Source organism: Schistocerca piceifrons, chromosome 1 (genome assembly GCF_021461385.2).
Source record: "Schistocerca piceifrons isolate TAMUIC-IGC-003096 chromosome 1, iqSchPice1.1, whole genome shotgun sequence".
Lineage (NCBI taxonomy): Eukaryota > Metazoa > Arthropoda > Insecta > Orthoptera > Acrididae > Schistocerca > Schistocerca piceifrons.
Window position 1 is genome coordinate 482,153,145 of NC_060138.1, and position 13,422 is coordinate 482,166,566.

A 13,422-nucleotide genomic window follows, 5' to 3' on the forward strand; every position below is an offset into this window, starting at 1 on the left:
CTTTTATCCACTTCCTCTCTTTTTCTTTCCATTTCTCTAAGAAAAGCTAAAATAAGATTCTGTGGAAGTTCATATGCAGTACCATTAACTGGGGATACAACTCTGGATTTTTGTGTGTTATTATCCTAGCACCGACTGACTGACCAGTTTGGTTGTAACGGGTTCTGGATTGTTACAATGGCTTCAGTAGGTTTCCTACGGGGTGGCTCAGTGGAATCTGCATTATCCTCAATGGAGTGTGTTCTCCATTCATGATCAGTCTCAGAACAGTGGAACACAGTGGCATTTGGATCTGTCTGCTCCTTATTGTCGACCACCATCTCGTCATCTCGAAATGTTGCTGCCCCTGTCATTAAATTCCTCCATCATATGGTTAGAATTTGTATGGTTCACGTCACGTAACAACCTCATCTTACTCCGTGTCAGAATTCAGAACTGAATGAGATTACCAAACCACACCAATAAGTTAGGGGGCAGAATCATGATGTTATGTGAATCACACCCATGAATGTGACTGTTCAGCAGACAAATGCTGTCCTGTAGATTTACTCTTTAAATGGAACACAAAATTTATCAAGAATTGTACAAGGAACAATCATGGATGTTAATGGAAACCAAACTTGTAAATAATCCTCTCTTGATAGAAGTTTCGGCAAGAATCTAGTACAGATGACACTGCATGGAATTTAGTGTGCTTCTGTATTTTGAGAAGTGGGAGCAAAAAGAACAAGTGAAATGTTTAATATCAATTAACAAGTGGGTATTCGGATGTTGTACCACAATCCCACCTAAGGAGGCAAAGTGGTTCTAAGAATGCCACCACTGAGAAACCTCAGTTCTAATTTTGGGTAGCTGAAAAATCAACCAAAACCCTACTGTATGATGTAAGGTAGCTTGCTGATGACAGCTGCTAATTGTGGTTGGCCATTACCTTGGAGAATAATTGAAGCAAAAAAAAAAAAAAAAAAAAAAAAAAAAAAAAAAAAAAAAAAAAAAAAAAAAAAAAAAAAAACAATGCTTAGTGTTTGTTCCAGGGGCCAGACAGTTGAAACTGTGAACAAAATTATTTTGCTGCAAGGGCAACAGAGTACTCAGCCAATCATCACCAATTATGGCCTTACAACAAATTTGTCTTAACTCTCACTACCATACTCTATCAACCTTGGCACCAGTACCATTCCTTCCCAACGGTTACTGCAAACTTGTGCTGATATAGCAGTCGAGCTGCCTACCGTAGCCTCCGTCAGGACTTTGCGCGGGAAGCTTTTTGGTGGTGGGCCAATGGAATATGATAATTGGGTTGCAGCTTTGTGTGGTGCCTTTCTGTTGGGTATCCAGTGGAGTTTGGTGACCACTTCTCTGAAATGTCCCAGACAATAGCAAAGCCATGGTGCTGAGCTGGTGCATTTCAGCCCAAAACATGAGGATTTTGTAAGAAAACTACCTCCATCCATTGTAAAAATAGTGAGTGTTCGTTGCTCTGGCCCCTGAGATCCGATATCAAAAGAGAAAGCCGTCAGCACGGTGTCGGAGCTCTGTCTGCAATTCCCAGTGACCAGATGTCGCCCCTCCTGCTCCTCACAGCCCAAAAGTTCCCACGCATCTATGCGAAATGAACAGAATTACAATATGCATACATCCTACTCCCAGTCATATACATGCCAGTGCATAGCATCCCATTACCTGCTTTGCACGACAGTGTACTACAGCTGCGAAATGACATTAATATACATGTGTACAAATTCAGATCTTAGAAATGCAAGAGAGGATAGTTTGATGGCCCTAAATAAATGTGTGAAGAGGCTAGAACACCTGCCACCGTGCAGAATGCAATGGCATACAGCCTCCAGTAGGACCTTGCCTCTCATTGTGGTGTTCAAACCAACCTTCTACTTGATGACACCTTTATGTTGTATTCTGAGTATGATAAAAGAAGAGTTGGAATGGTGTAAAACTGAGAAAGTATGAAGCCTGTTAATGGAAGTCATAAGGACAAACAGGATAACAAGAAAATTAAAAGAAGTTATGGGACCATGAGAAGTGAGACAAATAGGTATCTCTGTTAGCTCGCTGGACAAAATATTAGCCATCCCCTTAAAAGCCACCTCCTAAGAAAAACAAACTGGTCACTTCAGAGCACTAAATGGTGTGGAGCTGGTGTAACTTATGGCATTGTAGTAGTGTCAAAGTGCTATGCGATTTTATGGAATCAGTGCAGTAATGTGGATCTACATGGCGGAAAGGACCTGTTAGATTTGGGTGTGCCCCTGAACACACCATAAGTGAAGTTGCCCTTTTTGTTGGTGTATCAACACATACCGTCCAGTGTGTGTACAAGGAATGGTGTACCATTTACAGCCATATGTTATGGTATAAGAACAGTGGTCATGAAAGGAGCGTAATGGACAAAGATCGAGCCCAGTGGACAAGGATTGGACATACGTGTCATAACTTGTAAATGATCCTAACAGACTGGAATTGGAGGTGAGTGTCATGCCTTGTCAAACTCAATAGATTTAAAACCTGATGGGGCTTGTTGCTGTCAGTGAAAGCTGGTCCATCCCAACCAATTTCCGAGTGAACATTCCGAAGAAAATTGCATGCAGTGGACATTTTGGGTCAGGAACCTAGGAAAATGGCATTACTCGTAGCAGCATGTAAAGCTGCTCATCTTCATGAGCCAAACGATGGGTGGTAGCTGGCGAACCGTGTTGTTTGGTCCACTGTGTTAGGATTTTGCCTCTTTTTCAAATACTACAAAGCATCAAATGCACCAGCAGCCAAAGGAGGCATTTAGCCTGCAGTATGTGGAGGGTGTAATTCGGGCTGGAGATTTTTCTATTGTATTTTTGAGATGTTTTTCATACTGTGACTTGGGCCATTATTCAGGATACCATGGGCTTGAACCAGGATGTTTATTCCAACATTCTCGGTGAGTATATTGTGGACTGTCGTGTCTTTCAAGATGACATCAGTGTTCATAGACTACGCGCATAAATTTCTGATTTGACAAACATTCTTGCATTCTGTCGCACCTAGACTGAGTCATTAAATCAATCCTATAGAAAATCTTTGGGGCTATTTGGAACAGCAGGTGAAATACAGCAATTAATATCACCTCAATTTGGTAGCTCTGTGGGATGTAATCATCACTTAGTGGCTTTAGCTGTATCTTGTGTAGCTGTAAAAACTTGTCCACTCTCTTCCACGATTCAGGTTGTTGTCAAAGCTAGAGGTGGTGGTACATGATGTTAGCATGGTGTCTCCTTTGGGGTGGTAAATTTTTTGTCCGGTGTGCGTATTTATGTGTGCGTGCTCGCATGCTTGTGTCCACACATAGGTGCATGGGCATGTAGTTGCATATGACGCTTAATACAAAAGTCTATAATCTTGAACAAGTACATCTATCTATCTGGCTTGGGTCATTGAGTAGTTAAAAAGGGAGGAGCAACTAAGGAAAATAAGACTGACTACCTTGTGGTAGCTTACTAAGAATAAAACTTGAAAATCTAGGGACACTGGAGAGGAAAGATGAGGTCAGCTGGAGTGCACAAGTGTCTCACTCAGAAGTTTAGCCGATGAAGCTTAGCTAGGGGATGGGTTCCCATTTTCAGAATTTTGGACTACGGTTGCCATGAGCTGTCGTTCATTTAACTGGGTCTGTACCATTATGTTATACAATTACTACTTTAATGTGACTTTATGCATTGATATGTGGCTGTCAGTTTATGCCTTTTTCGTACTGAACTACCTTTTAATAATAATAGTGCTACATTAATATAAGGCATAAGATTGTATGTTTGCAAAATAGATACAGTAAAATATTTAAGGGGGTTAGGACGTCAAATGGGCCGACTTGGAGCAGGAGAGGCATCTCAGGACATTTTAATTTCCAGTGTCTATACTTTTACAAATAAATTCATAAAACTTTGTCAGCATCACCAGGAAGGATTAAGGATTCACACTCATTGCAGTGGAAGTTCGAAAACATAACAAAATAAATTTTTTTTACGTGCGAAATTTCATCATTTTTTCACTTACTAATGGCTGCATTTGTTGCTGTAGGTACACTTTCCTTCATAAGTTAGAGAGCTTCTTCGATGAATTTTGCACAGCATACATACCATACTCACAGGTGTATGAAACTCTAGAATTTACTTAATTTATGAAAAAAACGAATGAACTGTTATATTTTTAAACTTCATGTTTAGAAAAAACACAAATTTTATAGTTAATTACCTCAATTTTTACCACGGTTTTTAATAGATTTGGAAAAATCTAGAGTTTCATACACCTTTAAGTATGGTTTGTATGCTGTGGAAAATTCATTGAAGAATCTCTCTTACTTATGAAGAAATGTGTACCTATAGCAACAAATGCTGCCATTAGTAAGTGAAAAAAATGATGAAATTTCACACGTAAAAAAAATTACTTCATTATGTTTTAGAACTTCCACTGCTATGAGTGCAAATTCTGAATCCTTCCTGGTCATGCTGACAAAGTTTTATTGAATTTATTTGTAAAGTATAGACAGTGGAAATTGAAATGTCCTGTGGTGCCTCTCCTGCTCCAAGTCGGCCCATTTGACGTCCTACCGCCCTTAAGGACCTCAGAGCAGGAGTGCGTTCTATCAGCAGCGTGTGATGAAAACAGAAGAGCCGTAATTTGTTATTTGTGTTATTAACATCCTTAACTAATCATGTAAATTTTAAACACACAAGGTGTTATCAAAAAGTGAAGAGAATTTTTTAATTTTGCGAACTTTATAAATCCGATTTTCAATTTTTTTTATCTTTTTGGTACATGCGATTTATGTTTGCACATTTTTAACTATTTTGAATATTTCGCTTACTGTTGACAGCTGAAAAGGTTAAACGTGCTTTCAAGTGCTCATCAAAGTTTTACTTTCCAAACTCATGGATCACAGGATTTGAATTAAATTTTATTTGCAAAATGGAGTAAAGTGTAGCACCTCATTTGAAACAGTGATCATGAATTTTGGTGAATCTACTACCAGTAAGACAAGAGTTTACGAGTCCTACAAACATTTCAAAGAGGTCCGAGAAGACGTTGAAGGTGATGACCTGGAGGCCCTAGCACATCAATCAACATGGAAGAAGTAAAGAAAAAGGTTCTGGAAAATCGCCGAATAAGCATCAGAGAGGTTGCTGATGTTGTTGGCGTATCCTTTGGCTGATGCCCAGCAATTTTTTCAGATGTTTTGGGCATGAAATGTGTAGCAGCAAAGTTTGTTCCAAAACTGTTGAATTTGGACCAGAAACGATGTCACATAGACATCACCCAGAAATTGCTGAATGAAATCGACAACAATCCAGAACTTCTAAAGGTTATAATTGGTGGCAAAACATGGGTATATAGGTATGACATTGATACCTATGCCCATTCCGAATGGAAACCACCTGAAGAGCCAGGACTGTAAGTTGGGACATAAATTTTCTGTATGCTTTATCATCTGCTGGACAGTTTGACTAAAACGAATTTTTAATCCTCATTATTGTTGCAATTTTTCCCTGTTTTATGGAAACCATTCTACTTGAGCAGAACACAGATTCAACCATTTTAGACTCCTTTGTTTTTAAACTGGAGAGATAGAAAACATGTTGATCAGAAAGTAGCAGAAAAAAAAATGCTGATAATTTATATTTCGCAGATCATTACATTATTTAATAATCCATCTATTTGTGTATGTTGCTATTAATTTCTAGATAATTGGAGCAATGAATTTGAAAGATGGTGTCCATCTTTACGTGTTGCTGTTTATTATGGACATCCTGATGAAAGAAGACTAATGCGTGTTAAGTGGATCAAGGGCGGCATGGATGACGTTGATGTTGTAATAACAACGTAAGCATGTAATAGTTGGTGCTTTCATTATTCTACCATCTTGACAAAATAGAATAACATTTAGATCATTAAATGAGGTCATGGTGATGGTTCTATCTAAATACTATGCTGTCAGTAATATATTTGTTATTTTCATAGGTATACAGTCCTAAACAGTTCACCTGAAGAGAAAAAACTGTTCCGAGTGTTAGAAGTAAACTATGTCATACTAGATGAAGGTCACATGTTAAAAAATATGACAACTCAGCGATTTGAAACACTGATGAGGATAAATGTAAGTTCACAGTTTAATTTTCAGCATGTCATAGAGCTACTGTTTTATTTTAAATCAATATTGTTTTATATTTTTTGTTTTTTTTAATGCAGTTATAATTATAAATAATATTTTATGTGTTGTCTTTTTTTTTCATGAAAGGCGAGGAGAAGAGTATTGTTGACTGGCACCCCAGTGCAAAATAATTTAGTGGAACTTATGTCGCTGTTAACATTTTTAATGCCAAATATGTTTGCTGGAAGAAAAGAGGATTTAAAAAAGATATTTTCAAAAGGGCAGGTCTGTACTTGTTCAGTGATAAAGGTTTTTTTAAAGGATGATCTTTGTGCAATCACTTTGTATAAATATCCAAAGATATTTCTTAATTGGAAAAATCTTTATTGTATAAGCAAACAATAATATGAATGAATGAAGTTGCTTCTTCGAATGAAAACATTTTAATGAAGATACTTTGCTTTTCCGGATCTTATCTACATTACATAGCTTGCTTTGGTGAAAACTGAAGTGTGTGATGTGGAAAACCTCTTGAAAAAGCAAACATTATAAATTACATGACTGTTGCAGTAAACCATGTTTATTGTTAGTGATATAATATACACATTATTGTTTTCTTTTTTATATACCACAAAAACGGAACAGTTTATGATTATGAAACATACTATTAAGATATTTTTGAACTCATTCAGATTATGGAAAATTATGTTTAACGTAACTATACTGTTGAATTCTGCCCCAAAGTAAAGGCATGGGAGATAAAGAATCACAAGAAACTGATGAAATTTGTAATGGAGTGCTTGTGATTTGAAAGTCATATATTATTTGTGCTACTGAAATGCCAGAAAACACTTTTTTTTTTTATCATATGACAGAAACGCCAGGAAACTAAAATTTTGCTGTGAAGATAGACAAATATTGGTAATAGCAATCCACCTCCTGTGACTTCAGTGTTGGAAAATAACAATGAGTTTCCTTTCTTTATACATTGGTTCACTTTCATTACAATACATTTCTTATACTGAGTCATCATCTAGAAGGTTTTACCCATAAATCTGTTCTTCTCAACACAAAAACTTTCTGTGACAAATGAATCAAAATAAATTCATAATTGCTGAATTATATTTATACTGAACACTGTTAGTGTATCAAACCTATTTGTGTATGCATTGTTTCAGAATCTATATAATTTCAAAGAAACCTACTGTAATTGTAATATACAGGGTGGTCCCGAATTCATGGTACAAACTTTAATGGTAGGTACAGGACATTGTAACAAGGATTTATTGTATAGGAATGTATAGTCGCAGGTGACGCGGTGAGGCGTAAACAGGGGAAAGAGAAATGGAGTGATCGGTTGGTGTCACTGCCGGTAGAGGGCAGTAGATGAACATGATGTATCGCAGTAGGGACAAGCGCCATTCACAATTGTGCTGCCGTAGACGATGGGTGACTTTACGTATGCAGAAAAAGCAGACATGCATTACATGTACGGCCGTGCAAATGGTAACGCCAGAGCTGCGTTACGAATGTATCGCGCGGAGTATCCTAATCGACGAATGCCGGATCATAGAATTTTTCAACGGTTACATCGTCAACTTTGTGAAACAGGTACGTTCGACGTCAACAGACATGACGCTGGTTGATTAAGAGCTGTACGCACTCCAAGACTGGAAGAACGCATCTTGAACATAGTGGCTGATAGACCCGAGTCAAGCACAAGAACTGTTGCGCGTGACGTACATGTGAGTCATCAGACTGTATGCAGAGTGTTAAATGAAAATCGCTTACACCCCTTCCATTTTCAAAAAGTACAAGCATTGAATCCGGCAGATTATCCTCTTCGCGTGAACTTCTGCCAGTGGTTGTTGCAGCAATGTGCGTTGCAGCCGGATTTCGTAGGTCATGTGCTATTTACAGATGAAGCGACATTTTCACGCGAGGGTGTCTTTAATGCGCACAATTCCCATGTGTGGGCAACAGATAATCCACATGCAACGCGTCCACATGCGTATCAACAACGTTTCGGTATTAATGTGTGGGCTGGTATTGTGAACGACTTTTTGATTGGGCCATACTTACTACCCACGCGACTCTGTGGCGAAAGCTATCTTATTTTTCTGCAAGAAGTGTTACCAGAACTGCTGCAAGATGTTCCGCTCGCCATTCGTAACCGCATGTGGTTTCAGCACGATGGAGCGCCAGCACACTTCAGCACTGCTGTACGGAATTACCTGAATGCCACGTTTGGTGCTAGATGGATTGGGCGTGGTGGACCAGTCCCTTGGCCACCCCGATCTCCTGATTTCTCTTGCCTCGATTACTTTTTATGGGGACATCTTAAGAGTCTTGTTTATGAGACTCCAGTTGACTCAGATGAGGATCTCGTTGCTCGCATATCTGTAGCTGCTGCAGGTGTGCGTGAAATACCAGGCATCTTTGAACGTGTACGCCAATCGCTGCACCGACGCTGTCAAGCATGTATCGCTCATGGTGGACGCAATTTTGAACACTTACTGTAAACATGACACTTGTCAACAACGATTTCAATAAAATCTTTCGTTTTCCTTTCGGCCGTTATTTCCCCTGTTTACGCCTCACCGCGTCACCTGGGACTATACATTCCTATACAATATATCCTTGTTACAATGTCCTGCACCTACCATTAAAGTTTGTACCATGAATTCGGGACCACCCTGTATAACAAAAAAATTACGTGGGTATTATGAGGATGAAACTTTGAGATATATATATATATATATATATATATATATATAATGGAAGGAAACATTCCACGTGGGAAAAATTATATATAAAAAACAAAGATGAGGTGACTTACCGAACAAAAGCGCTGGCAGGTCGATAGACACACAAACAAACACAAACATACACACAAAATTCAAGCTTTCGCAACAAATTGTTGCCTCATCAGGAAAGAGGGAAGGAGAGGGGAAGACGAAAGGAAGTGGGTTTTAAGGGAGAGGGTAAGGAGTCATTCCAATCCCGGGAGCGGAAAGACTTACCTTAGGGATTGGAATGACTCCTTACCCTCTCCCTTAAAACCCACTTCCTTTCGTCTTCCCCTCTCCTTCCCTCTTTCCTGATGAGGCAACAATTTGTTGCGAAAGCTTGAATTTTGTGTGTATGTTTGTGTTTGTTTGTGTGTCTATCGACCTGCCAGCGCTTTTGTTCGGTAAGTCACCTCATCTTTGTTTTTTATATATATATATATATATTGGGAGGGGGGGGGGGGAGGATGTACTTTCTTCAAGTATTGTGCATATCCATATTCTTGTGCAGAGAATCAAACATAATTTTATTTTGGAAGTCTCTTTCTTTTCTTTACAGAAACAAGCTGCAGAAAATGAAAAGAAAGACCAGCAACCACAATTTGAGCAACAACAGATTGCACAAGCACGAAGAATCATGAAACCATTTCTACTGAGGCGACTGAAATCTGAGGTATTGAAAGACCTCCCCAAAAAGACTGAATCTCTCGTGATGTGTCCCATGAATAAAAACCAGAAAATTATGTATGATAACCTGGTTAAAGCCTTCTCAAAAGCTGCAACAGAGACTGATTTATCGGAGGTAATGTCGAATGATAGTAGTTTCAGTAAAATATTTAGCATATTCCTGAAACACATGTTAAAATTTTAAGCGCTTTTTTGTGATTAAAAGTTGGCATTAAAAAAGTGGAGAAATTTCATTTGATAAAAGTATAATAAGATTGTGAATTTGCTCAGTGTCCAAGTCTGTGCACACAATTAGGGTGTATATGCCCTGGGATGACTGGGAAAAACTTGGAAGTTTTTTCATTCTGGAGAAATCAGGAAAAACCTGGTAATTTTTTAGACTTCTGGGAGTTTTTCATTATTTTAGTTTTCAGGTATTTTTTTATTATCTTTTAAAAATTTGGATTGGTACAAGCAGATAACTCTAAAAAAGAATTTCACTTTAATCCGCTACTGCAGAATAATACTGCATCAATAAAATGTAAGTGAGAGAACAACACCAAAATAAAACTTTAGTTGTAAATAAAATGCACCATTTACAACAACAAAACACAGCACATACACAAACATTTGCCGACAGCACAGGATGTCAAATACTGTGCAATACTTTGTAACAACAAACTGCTTTTAATGCATATTTCTCGTTGGCCTCATTTTGATGAACACACATTACAACTGTTTAAATTTTTTACCAGTCATGGAAACTATGGTGAATGGTAGTTTGAAGAGCGTTACTTTGAAACTAAATTTCGGTTTATACCAGATGAATTATGTTAAATGTGAGAATGTGCTGTGAATTTCTTAAATCACGGAGCTGTTTGATATATCTTAAAGGTAACACATGCTAAAAAAAGACCAAGTTCCAAAGTTAGTTCTTCACATTTATTTTGGTTCTTTCATAGATTACAAATTATGGACTTTTGATGACAAAAAGTATAATTATTCTTAAAAAGAAGAAGAAGAAGTGAAACGTATTCTTAAGCAGTGGTGCAAGTAGTTGGCTTTTTGATGGAAAAGTAGAAGTGCTAGACGGAACATGTGTTCAGCCAGGTAATCCATGAAATGTTCATGGGTGCTTGTCAGAAATATTCAGCTCTTGCAATTTAAGCTGTGTTCTTAGGACCCTGCCTAATTCACTCTCAGAAAAAAAATCAGGAAAGTTTTCGTGACCAATATTATAGGTGAATGCTTAGTTTCCTGTTCTGTATTAGTGCTACTTAACAATGATGTTGCTATTGGCTGACTACATCACGTGTTCTACACTCTGAATATCTGCTGTCATTGGCTAGTGAGATTATGTGACATGAGCTATGATTGGCGGACAAAAGTGCATCACGGTCTCAATTTCAGTGCTTTAGAAGCTACCGTGCTTTATTTGGTGGAATTCCTGTTTATACTTTCATAATGCAAAAATTTGCAGTGTAAACATTGCCATGCATCAAAGATCTTTCCAGAATGCATCATTTTTAGTGTGTTTCCTTTTGAAGTGCTGGGAAGTGCATAAAATCTTCACTGTTCAGAGGTTTGTTAAGTTTTACAGCTCCGAGGCAAACTATATTATCACATAAAATGGAAAAAATGTTCTTTCACCAGGATATAGTGTATTTTCACCTGGGGAAAAAATGTATTTTTAACTGAAAGATCTGTGAAAAAGATTTTTTTTTCTTGTCCACAACATGTACACCCTGATAATATAAATTAAGTATGTGTTTTAGTATATAGTTCAGTAAATGCTGTTGTATGTTGATGGTTGCACAATAGTTAAATCCTTGTGCAATAAATGTTGATATTAGAGCACAATGTAATCAACTATGGGATGCTATTGAAATAGTATAACAACTAAGATTGTGTGATGCTGAAGTTTATGATAATCAAATGAATTGATTTGTCATCTTAAGCAGGATGGATACACAGACCACATCTCTCAGTATAGTTTGTAATTCTTTTAGTACTGAATCGATGTGCGCTGATCTGAGAGTTCAGGTTTGGTTTGTCTCAAAAAAAAATAGTCATAACTGAATTACTTTGTTCATAAGCTAGATTTATTCCATTTGATGTATTCATAGTCTTTTATGCAATGTGTGCTGCAGTGGACCAAATAAATGTGTAATTATGTGGACATTGCTTCAGCTGGAGGAACAGATCATCATCTTGACAGTACCTCAGTATAATAAATTTTCACAACCATTTCTTACAGTTGAATATTTGCAAACAGAACACTGTACAAGAATTCTGATTTGCCTATATCTTCTTTTCCAGATAGTGAATGTGTTCTTTGGCAGCTCTTATTATTGTTCCTCTGATTGCTATCTATTTCCCAAAACTGAGCATTTATTTAATTTTCCCAAAATTGGCCTTACATCATGATGTAAATAAGATTTTAATTCCTTATATGAATATTTCTTAGCTCCTCATCTTAAAATCCGATCTGATGACTCAGAATGAAGTGATCCGGTATGTGATAGAATCATATGTAAAAATCCCTTTAAGTTTCCTGACTGGAGGAATGTATTCTCTGAATGGCATAGAGAGTAGGCAAATGATGCTACTAATGTAGTTGTTTTCTGCCATCTATTCTCTTTGCTCATTTGTGGTGAGTAAATGTTGATACAGAAATATGCATCTTGCGTAATATGTCTTGGGATACCAAGTGCGGCATAGTGGATAAGTGCCAGTTTACAAATATAATGGTATTGGGTTCAGTACTGAGTTCATCCTAAGATGTTTTTTGGCATTTACCTTTCTTTCACCTGTAGCAGCAGTTTGATAATGTGAGATGTTACAAGTTGCACCATGGTTGGGATATCATGTTATACTTCTTGAACACTGTAACTGGTTTAGTCAGTTTGAAGGATGGAGGAAAACAAGGGCATGCCATCTCCAATAGGACTATGCCTAGTCAGGCACAGCAGTTTTCAAACTAACATGTGGCTTGCAACAGTATTAATTGCCTAGGATACCGACAGAATATGAGCATGAGAGAGAGAACACATTGTGTTACAAATTTTGTGCTCTATGGCCTTAATATGTCTGGTTGAATGAATGTAATGCAGTACACTTCCCAGTAAATGCTTGGAATTCGTGTCTGGGGCAATATGAATCCTTGGCTAGTTCTCATTAACTAGTGAAAGTTGTAGATGACATTAGCTAACAGTGCCTGTAGCATAATAGTTGCAGATATTCGTATGCTTATACAGGAAACTTTAAGCTGAGGAAGTGAGTCGTAGTTGCTTAAATTATGAATAGGAATAACTTGTTTATAAGAACATTTTTTTCAAGTTGAAGTTATGACTAGTATTGTCCATTTGCTGTTTTGGAAGTAGCAGTTCAATGAGGTAAAGGCCATAGAAATATGCATACACCCCTGTTGTCTACATCTACATCCTTATACACACTTAACTGCCTGGCAGAGGGTTCATCGAACCATTTTCATACTACTTCTCTACCATTCCACCCTCGAACGGCACATGGGAAAAAGGAACACCTAAATCTTTCCGTTTGAGCTCTGATTTCTCTTATTTATTATGATGGTCATTTCTCCCTACATAGGAGGGTGTCAACAAAATATTTTCGCATTCGGAAGAGGAAGTTGGTGATTGAAATTTCGTAAATAGATCTTGCTGCAAAGAAAACCGCCTTTGTTGCAGTGACTACCACCCCAACTCGCGTATCATATCATGGTCCCTCTCACCCCTATTGCACGATAACACGAAACGAGCTGCCCTTCTTTGCACTTTTACGATGTCCTCCATCAATATCACCTGCTAAGGATCC

At 37.7% G+C, this 13,422-nt stretch overlaps 1 protein-coding gene across 3 annotated transcripts in view; it reads left to right on the plus strand.

Moving 5' to 3' along the window:
• The window catches only part of LOC124795127 (SWI/SNF-related matrix-associated actin-dependent regulator of chromatin subfamily A containing DEAD/H box 1 homolog), a 168,695-nt gene that overhangs the window by 116,524 nt on the left and 38,749 nt on the right, over positions 1 to 13,422 (plus strand). For all 3 annotated transcript variants that reach the window (XM_047259006.1, XM_047258996.1, XM_047259012.1), the window contains exons 9-12: positions 5,727 to 5,865; positions 6,004 to 6,139; positions 6,281 to 6,418; positions 9,482 to 9,724. In XM_047259006.1, the coding sequence (XP_047114962.1) occupies positions 5,727 to 5,865; positions 6,004 to 6,139; positions 6,281 to 6,418; positions 9,482 to 9,724 (656 nt within the window). The remainder of the gene's footprint in view (positions 1 to 5,726; positions 5,866 to 6,003; positions 6,140 to 6,280; positions 6,419 to 9,481; positions 9,725 to 13,422) is intronic.